The sequence below is a fragment of the Mesitornis unicolor genome, unplaced genomic scaffold (genome assembly GCF_000695765.1).
Source record: "Mesitornis unicolor isolate BGI_N332 unplaced genomic scaffold, ASM69576v1 scaffold1541, whole genome shotgun sequence".
Classification (NCBI taxonomy): domain Eukaryota; kingdom Metazoa; phylum Chordata; class Aves; order Mesitornithiformes; family Mesitornithidae; genus Mesitornis; species Mesitornis unicolor.
This window is the reverse complement of record NW_010164226.1, coordinates 41,355-51,300: the sequence shown is the minus strand read 5'-3', so window position 1 is coordinate 51,300 and position 9,946 is coordinate 41,355. Positions and strand designations below refer to the sequence as shown.

The 9,946-nt window shown below is 43.2% G+C and overlaps 1 protein-coding gene across 1 annotated transcript in view; it reads right to left on the bottom strand.

The window, feature by feature from the left end:
* Positions 1 to 2,714: 2,714 nt before the first annotated feature.
* The window catches only part of CLN5 (ceroid-lipofuscinosis, neuronal 5), a 9,808-nt gene continuing 2,576 nt past the window's right edge, over positions 2,715 to 9,946 (bottom strand). The window contains exons 2-5 of the mRNA XM_010194210.1: positions 9,344 to 9,482; positions 7,818 to 7,983; positions 6,444 to 6,669; positions 2,715 to 3,226 (exon numbers count right to left, since the gene is read on the bottom strand). Of these exons, the coding sequence (XP_010192512.1) occupies positions 2,715 to 3,226; positions 6,444 to 6,669; positions 7,818 to 7,983; positions 9,344 to 9,482 (1,043 nt within the window). The remainder of the gene's footprint in view (positions 3,227 to 6,443; positions 6,670 to 7,817; positions 7,984 to 9,343; positions 9,483 to 9,946) is intronic.

Below are 9,946 nucleotides of genomic sequence, written 5' to 3'. Positions count from 1 at the left end.
CAGCAGGAAGACGTCCACCTCAACTGTCTGAGCTGAACGAGTGGTTTTCAGGCACGAACAGCAGTTCTTCAGGTGTACAGGAGCTGTTAGATGTCACAAATCCTTGCTTTTTAAGTGACAAAAGTGTCATCTTCATGGATCTATTCTAGCCTTGTCTAAACCTCCCAGAAGTAGCCTACGCATCACCTCACTATTATTTTGGATCTGACACCATAGGCCTAACTCAGGAATTCTGGATTCTGCCTGCAAGAGAGCACTGCACTCGCTAGCGTCAGTCTCAGTGCTGGCAAAACTATTTTCAGTGTGGTAATTACTCAATGTCAACAACCACACCTCTTCTGGAGTTGTACTTTGCACTGGTAGAGTTTATTTACTGGCTGTGTGTTCAGTCTGAACAGCTGGCTTTTTGTTCAGAACCTTACAACTCCCAAATTGAGGAGAGCACCCTCTCTCCAAAGATTATGCCTGTGGAAGGAATAAATATCAGCCTCGGAAGGAACTCCCGTGTGTTAAAAAAGGACAACTACTGCATTGGTAATTAGTACCTTAAAACTGAGGACAGAGTTCCTCTACCTTCCAAAGTGAGCCACGGCCTTGCGTACACACGTGGCTGCATAAAGGAATGTTCAATGATCACCAGTATGACCTACTGCTGAATATACACAGATTCTGTCTTCCACAGTTGCTTCCTTCTGCTTCTGACTGCAAGGGATGCAGCATCCTTGACAAATAACTGTTCAGTTGTCTTCACCTCATCTTTTTTTTTTTTGTTGCCTGAAATTTACTGTCTTCTAATTTGCAATTAATACATGCTAGGATGTAACTCTTTTTCTTTGAAACAACTCCCTGTACCATCCAAAGTGTTAGGGTTAGAGTAAAACATGCTAAATTAAGTGGATTGTGCAAATTAAACTGGAAAAGTGAGAAGGGCTCTTACTTAGATTCAGAAAGCCCAGGATATTATGAACCTGTACTGACAGAACCATGAAGTTACATTTGACCCCAGCCATTAAAAGCGATGACTTCTGCCATACAGACACCCATCGGTTCTGGTCAAATTCTTCACTAATCGGGAAGGTTTTATCTCTAACCAGTCAGCTATGCCAAGTTGTTGATTTTACTCATCCACAAACACTCGTCTTTTTTGTTAGAAGCTGCACAAAACAGCTTTGATGTGCCACCATGACTTGTGTATCTCAAGATTTGGCATTTTCAGTTCTGCAGGGCTCCTCTACACAACCCAATTATCAGGGAAAAACGACGACTTTGGTGTCTGGGCTCCCTGGATCCCATTTGATGACAAAGCAGTATAGTGTGCAGGGAAGGAACACAGGATAAATGTGGACTCAACAGTGTTGAGGGTTTTAAAGCCATAAAAACATGCATCAACAAGAATGCACCTTCTGTAGACAGGCTCATTGCTCCACATTATCTTCCCTAGTGCCTCCTGGATTACCTTCCCGGTGGGAAATCTGAAGCTCTGCTAGTTAAAGTACAGGCGTGTGACTTGGCTGCAAGAAGTCTTTCAAGTTGAGGTAGAAGATGAATTTTCACGTAGCAGTGGAACCAATTAGCAGCTTTCCCTGCAGAACAGAGGTGCTCTCAGCACCTCACTCCTCTCACACTAGCGCTCATGCTCATCCCATTACATGATAATACAACTCAAGTAATTAATTTTAGTCACTTTTTAATACAAGGTTAATTTTCTGCCATTCATATGATTATAATCAAATCAGTGTGTACTTGCACTGCATACTCCCCTTCTGGGCTGTAGCAGGCTATTAACTTGGCTCAAGCCAAACGAAACTGCAGAGTTGGCTTCCTGCATTACCACTTAGCCACGATGCAGTAACAGCCACTGCAGAAGCACTACTCATTCTGCAACTGGATAAAAAAAATAAAAGAGGAAAAGGAATATAAACCTGACTTCTATGAAACTGACCTAGGCGAAGCCTCAAGTACACCATAAGACAGGGCACTGCTGAAACGCTGCAGTTATGCACCAAAGCTGTCATCAGACCTGGCTGTTTGCCTTCCATCTGTGCTAGAAAACTCACACACAGATCTTAGAAAGAGCCATCTGTATTGTGTTTACAGGAAGGAAGCAAAGTGGTGACAAGATACCACCCATGACATCTTCTAATACATTCACTGCCCCTTCCCACCCTGCTGAACACCTCCTTCATGAACCAGAAAACAGTTCACAGGTCCCAGTTGTACAAACCAAAGAAATAAACGCCATGTTGAGGAAATTTGGCACATCAAGGCACTCAGGTTTGTTAGCTCCAACACACAGATTAGCCAAATTGGTCAGACCAGAAGGTCCTCGTAATGGTTAAGTCCCATCTCTGTTGGTGGCCACATGGCCTTGTATGTGGAGAGCGCCTCAGACTGGAGCAGGAGGGCTGCCTCCCGCTCACCCTCTGGCACTGCAGAGTTCAGCCAAGAGGAACCACGCCAGCACACTTGCAGGCACCAGGCGTCCGTGGCTACACAGAAGCTGGCCAAGTCAGAGATGCTGAAGCGTTCATGAACGTATTATGCAGGTATGAAGAAAAAAAGGCACAGTCTTTCATGTGGTCTAGCAAAGTCTTCCCAACACAACTTTCACAGTTAGCAGCAAGACATAAAACACTTTAATGCCATCATGGTAGTGCCCCAAAATCCTTAAGGATATCCTAGCATAAGGGCAAGTTCGGTCCTTCAGTAAGCAATTATACATCAAAGGATGTTTTGCTTCCAACAGGTAAAGGGACCTCTTCGTAAATTATTTTAAGATAAGGGAACTTCATAGGTAAAAACCAGTATTCCAAGTTGTAGAAGAGGTAAAACTGACGATTCACGATGACACGATCGATTATTTTTAAAAGATCCACAAAAAACTCTCTGACTGTCCGATGAGGTTTGAACGGATAGTAGAAGTCTCTGATAGCTGCTGCCAATGTCTTGTTCCCCAGAGGTCCAAAAATAGATGTTTCATTTCCCAAATAAACAGGTTCTCCACTGAATAAAATTATGCTGGTATAGTTTGTTTGTATCTTCTTAAACACGGCTCCTAAGTCAGCCAGCTTCTGGTACGTTCTCAGTATAAATTTAGAGCATTCATAAGAGTCAAACCACACTACTGATGGTTTGTCAGGGCTTGCTTGAACTGTCCAGGTCTCATAGTAAATGCCGGTCTCGTTGTCGTATTTTACCCATTTTGCCATTTCGTTAAACATGGATCCTGCAAGAGATAAAAATAACTGTTACAGAGACAAGGTAACGAATACATGACTCAAAATGTTTTTCACCTATTTCAAGGTTCTCTTCTCTTCCCTGCAAAAGTTCACCTACACCATTACCTAACCATACAAAGACACAAGGCTTAGGTTGGAGGGAGAATGATACCCCACAAAATGAACTATATTTACATTTATTTAAACAGTAATTCCCTTTTCTCCCCCATTTCCTGCTATGATACCAGAACATCCAGAACATCCAAACACCGAAGAACCATGAACACTTCTCATTTTGATTTATTTATGTAGCTACACAGGGCAGGCAGTGCAGTCTATAAGAGATGCTCGCAGAGTGCTCACCAGAGCAACACGTGCTTCTGCACTTCCTCAAGTTTTAACTGAATTCAGAGATTCCAGGCAGAAGTTTTCCTCTCACTCTGCAAAAGAAGCCTAAGTAACCTCCGACCAAGACACCCGGCTGTTTTAGCAGCTCCTCAGCCAGTAAAGCTGAACTAAGCCAAACGATACGAGTAGGATGTGATGACCAGGAAACTTAAAAGACCTTGTGGATTTTTTTTTTAGTTAGAACAGAAGTTTAGAGTGTTTTGGTGATTTCACAACTGGACTAAGGAATATCTCTAATTCCACTCATCCTGCTGGTAGCTCCCTATGAGTGATGCATCCCAAAAACAGAGCTGAACTACAGGGCTAATCCTCCTTCTTTTGTTTTTCCTGTAGTCCTAGCACTGCACCTCAGCCTAGCCCTTTCTCTCCTCAGCAATGGCACAGGGTACAACCATCGACAACTCAGATCCGTCTAGCACCTCACACTCACAGCACGGCCAAATTCTGCAGATTCTTTTTGTGCGATACGCCAGAAGGCACAGTCAGATGGCACCTTGCAACGGTGACAGCGTTCCAAGCTGTGATCTCGCCTTAGCTGCAGGTGTCACTGCTGTGGGTACAGTAACTGCACTTGGAAGCTGCTGAAGGACAGGCAAGACTGGTGCAAGCCAAGCCTGGCAGCAGTTAGCCCCAGGTTCAGGGGTAGCAGACATCAGACAGATCAACCACCAGCCGGCTGAATTCACCGCAACGCTGCACTCATCAAGACCAACGAAGAGCACTGCCTGCCATGCAGCTCCCTCCAAAACAAGCTGCAACGGTCAGGTTGCTAGGTCTACTCTTCATCAGAGAGTAAACACATCTCGCACTTACTCTAAGGTAAGGCATGTGTGCAAGATACTGTCTCAGAGTAACTAACGCTCTATACATTCACCTCCCAGGCTACCCCATTACAACTGTTCTTCCATCCACACATATTTTGGGCTTCAGAGAGACCATAACAATCATTCTGTTTTGTGAAACTGTTGGATACTTGCTTTTTTAATTGGCCATGACTTAGTTTAATAAAACAGCAAGTCATTAAATCTGTATCAAGAACTGTACTTACTACAGACTGTAGATGTGCTTGAAGCTCCCCTTTATCTTCTCTAATTCATCCCAGATTAGCTTCCTACTGTGTACCCTGCAAGTCAGGTTACTGAAAAGGATCTGTCTCTCCTAACAAGACCAAGATGGATTCAGTATGAAGTTCTGGCCTTAACATCTTAAATTAAATAAAAATATTACAGGTTAAGGCATGTTCCACGATAATCTGTTGGAAGATGCTTAGACAGTAAAAAAAAAAAAAAAAAAGAAAAAATTCACACTTTGGATATTCCTGCCCCATTTCCACAAAATAAACATAGCCCTAAGTAACATTAACCTGGCCAAAGAGCTTTAGAAGAAAATGAGAAAAACTGTAAAATCATTGTTTCAATGTGGTCTCTGACCCTGCTGACAAACAGCTCCATAGGATCTCGCCAGGCCAAAGGGGGTCCAGCTGTTCCACACGCTGAAGCCCCCTCCCACAGGATGGGATGCTTTTTGCCTACCCTCTGAAGGAAGCAAGTTCAGCTCACGATGCTGTCCATCTGTGCTTGCATTCATTCACCCTCTTCCACAGTAACTTTCAGATTCCCAGTCGAATTCAGACAATTCAAAACTCTGAGGTGCTACCTTCCTCAAAGTTCCACAGAAACAGGAAGCAAGAGAGACAAGGCAGACCATACCAATGCCTCCACAAGGCACCAGCGTGGCCTCACCCTTCTCAGGCATCAAACAATCCACGCAGGCAGGAAGCATTACAATTTCCACCTCTGTATGAAAATATTTAGCTTGGTGTTCATACAAAGGCATCCAACCATATCAGGCATCAAAGACTTCAGTCATGAGCTACAAACTCACGAGAAAGCAGCTCTGCTCACTTCACTGCTTGAAGAAGAGCCTAGAATTTCTCAGCAGCACTGGACAAGTTATCTAGAGATCAAGTCCGGAAAAGCTGCTCAAGGTGGCAGCAGGCAAACATAAAGCACCACATCACACTGGCTGTGATGTGACTCTCCCGTTTACAGTACGCTAACTTTGGAAAGTAAATGGCTTTGGTCACACAAAATGCAACTCTCCAAGTCCTCAGGGGAGTTTTTCATAAGTCATTCGTGGTATTACTACAGTAATCAACCAGATTTACTTAAAAGACCTTTTTATTTTAGAGTTTTGGTGTTCAGGACGCACCAGAAAGCTATTCCGGTGATCATCCACATATTTAGAGGTGTAAATCCTGGTTTTGTCCTATGATACATCATAGAGACCTATTACTGGGGACATCTGCAGTTTTTATGACACATAATGGGGGAGACAGAAATAGAGATTAGTACTTTTTATATTTTTGTGACTATTTCTAAATTTTATTTCTTTTCTAAATATGCCTTGTTTGTTTGCTCAATAATGTATGCATTTTCACCAGATTTTCCATCTCAGCAGTCATCTGCCACCTCACAATAGAAGGCTTTGTTTCAGCGAAGCCTTATGGAAACGAGTCCATAATGGTTCTGTATAAGCTGTTTTGCTATTTTTACACTCCAGAGACTCAAGTGTTTTCGTACAGCAACGCCAAACGGCTCCAATTTAACAACTCTTCAGCATGCGCTGTTCAAAAGGCCACAGCCTCATCCCACTTTCTGCGTTAAAGAATGCGCAGAGAAAGTATTTAAGTTTGAAATTAGCATCAGTGACTAACATTGCGAATAACCTACAGAAGGAATTAAAAGACACTGTTTTACATGAAGACAAGGCTGACTGTATTTTACGATACTAGCACCCAAAGCATCTGAAACGCACCTGATATTGTGGTCACGAGAACTAAAGTGCCGTTTTCCTTCCAGTGTGCATCATCTATTCCTTCATAAAAGCAGGCAGCTCCCTGGTTACACCAGAAGGGTGCGTCCATGCCAGGCCTGAGATGGGGAAACGTGCAGTTCCCAAGCTGGAAGAGCTCATACCACTCCATTGTGTAGTTTTTGCCCGTTAGGGAGCTCTTGAAACCCACAGCATCATGCATAATTTTCTGGAAAAGCAAAAGAAAAGCTCTAAAAGCCAAAACACAGAACTGACTTCAGCCTGACCTGTACAGGAGATAATGCACTAGGTAGCTGTTGTGTAACAGAGTGAGGAGACAGAGGATCCTATAACATTTTGGATTCAGGAGCATTGATGCACAACATACTAGGTTGTATCACGCATACTTTTATCAGAGAGTCACACTGCCCCAGTGCTTGTCTACCCACCCATTATAAACTCTGCTGTTTGGAGGCAGATACTCAGTGGGAGCTCATCAGAACTCAAGCTTACTTTTGAGTCCTTAACCTCACAGGGGTATATAAAAAGAAATAAAGAGCAGAACCAAAACCAGATCTTAGTAATGAAAGTCACAAAAGGAATGAAATAAATATTTATTTTAAAAGCTGTATAGTAAATACATAAATTCAACCCTAGTTTAACAATTAGGATAATGATATTTGAAGCTATTTCCATTTTTTGCTATGTGTGCTTGGTTTTGATGTTGCTATTTCACGTTCACTAGTACTTATGCATTAGGGATCATGCTTTGAAGCTTAATTATGCTGCTGCTAGAGCTATAAATATCACTAAAGCTGAGATTCTTTCATATTTGCATGTCTCCGTGAATGGAGACTAATTCAGTACTGATCATAATATTCAAGAAAGACCCATAAAAGCAACCAACTCCCCATGATCCACCATTCTGACCAGCTGGCTGTCCACTCCTCACAGATACCCATGGTCAGGCAAATATTTAAGTTTTTAACAAGAGAAAAGATAATACACTAATCAAGCATTTCAGCTGACATACGGGGACAAATACATGTACTTTCTTGATGCATTTTCTGCTAGTGCAGAAAAAAAAAGACACCCAAAATGTAACAGTGTGTGTATACAAAACACTCCCTATACACAGCTCTGTGGGGGAAACACATTCAAACACATCGAAAGTGCTGGTCATGCTCCTTGCTTTAGCTGACCTGAATTCTGTAATTTTTGTTTGAAACTTACTGCTTTTTGGGTATCTCTCCTATAGACAGTCCAGCTCATGTGCTCCAATATTCTTCCATACAAGCATATCCCAACTCTACAGTTCACATTCTTGACACCTGCTGTTGAACTCAGCTGAAGAGTTAAACAAAAACATTAACTTACGAAATGTCCTAAAAGGTCCCCGTATTTGAATTCCCACACTGGAGCCTGTAATCGATACACTTCAATGACATCCTTGTCTTTCATAACCGGAATGGCAGAGCCAGTGGGACAGAAGGTGTAACGAGCTTGGCAGTAAGGATCAGGTTTTGGACGGTAATCAAAGCGCCTGTGTTGAGAAAGAGAAGCACAGCTTCATGGTTGGAGTAGCTGTCTCGTGGCTTCCTAAGGGCCTGAGTGGTAAAGCTCAAGTGTGCAGCCATCCCTGAAGGCAGATTCTGTCATCCAGACGCTGCAACACTCCAAGCACACAAAGTCTGTAAGGCTGCTGAGGTGCCCGTCTGCAGAAACAGGACTTAAAGACTGGCGAATGCAAGTCATGTTGTACATGATGTTGATAGCTAAGGAGTGGAAATGATACAGATCACGAAGGGTGACAAACACAAAATCAGATATGTAGATGCTGGGTAGAGGATGGTTTGACATTTGCCTCAAAAACGTTCTCCCAACAATTTGTCTACACAGGGATTGACCAGTTTGCTCTGGGAAACTATTCTCTAGTAATAGCTCCCCAGATGGAGCTATTCTTACTCTAGAGTACTGTCAATATTGGAAAGAAATATTCTATTCCTCTACACTAATTTAGATAAAGAGGCCTAAGAACCTACCATCACCATTTCCATTCATCATTCCTATTAAACCTCAAAAACTGAAGAACGAATCCGCTTACATATCACACTACATAGAAACAGCAAAAAAAAACCTTCCGAGATGTCTTCCTTTCCTAATTGCTTTCCAATTCACTCATCGTATTTCACTTAAAACAAGGTTCCTATATTCCTGCTACCAAGACAGATCAGTGTGCACATCTCGCTCAGAGAACAAACTAAGAGTCTAACACATTCAGTTGCCCAGGGCTACCAAATGGCACAAACACCCCAGCTATGAGATGACTCAAGGACATGGGACTTCCTGAGCCATAGTAAGGCCAGAAGCCTTACTGAGACACCACATATTTTCCCCATGGACTTCTTCTCCAAGCTTGCTGGGCACTTCAGCATGTCTCCCTTCATTTTGTTCAGGCAAAAGAAAATTAAAGAAAAAAAAGAGTGTGTCTGGAAAAACAGCATACAGTTAGAAAACAAAGAGTTATGCCAGCCACACATTTACGTCCTGTTTCTAAATGACACACTCTAAATTTTCAATTTCCCCTCTCACTGCACTTTGCATGTGACAAGATGGTAGCAAACAAGTTAAGAAGCATTAAAATACCACATTTCTAAGCGTCTCACACTGACAGGCTTGTACTTCAAATCTGACCATTCTGAGACTCAGCCTTGCACTACTGAACTTGCTGGAAAACCCAAGTGCCTCGTGACTGCAAGACTGGCTCCTTCAGGCATCACCTGATACCAATTCAACTGATGGGAATTACACAACAGGCTCTCAAAACTTCAGGAGTGTGTTAGATAGCAGTTAATCTATAAAGCCTCTCTTTACAAAGGGCAAGCCCACACAAAAGTACACACGCAAGCGTAGTCCTTCTCCTGAAGAGGCTCATTTCCTCAGCATAGCCAAAGCAGTAGCTGCTTGCTTCAGTCAAATGCGACAACGCGCACTCTTCTGCTTTCCTCAGCAGCACCAGGCTTTCTTCAGGAGCTAAGGCAGCTCCAGAGGTGCAAACAGTTTTACATCATTACAACAAAACTATGAACTTAAATTTTTGAAAATAAAATAAATCCTTGCCTGAGTTCCTCATCGCAGCTTTTTGCAAAAACAGGATCTTTAAAGCTGGGGCAGTCATTCCCGGGGGCAGCCAACCCTGCTGCCGACAGAGCCAGTGCAGCTCTAGGCCACGGACGGGACACCCCAGTCCCTTATACTTGTGAGCTAAATACACTAAATATCGCATAAATTACAAATAGCCCCGTGACGAAAAAGGAGAAGCTACTCATGGCCTTTCTAGTCTAAAAATTAAATAAACAAAACCAAAGCTGACGGATCTTGGAGGAGGAGGCAGGGGGGTAGGAGCGAGCAGCTGGGCTGGCCAAGCAGGCGGCGGTGCCAGGCAGCGGCGGGGACGCGCCTCTCTTCGGCCGCGGTCGCCAGGCCTCCTCCTCGGCTCACTCACC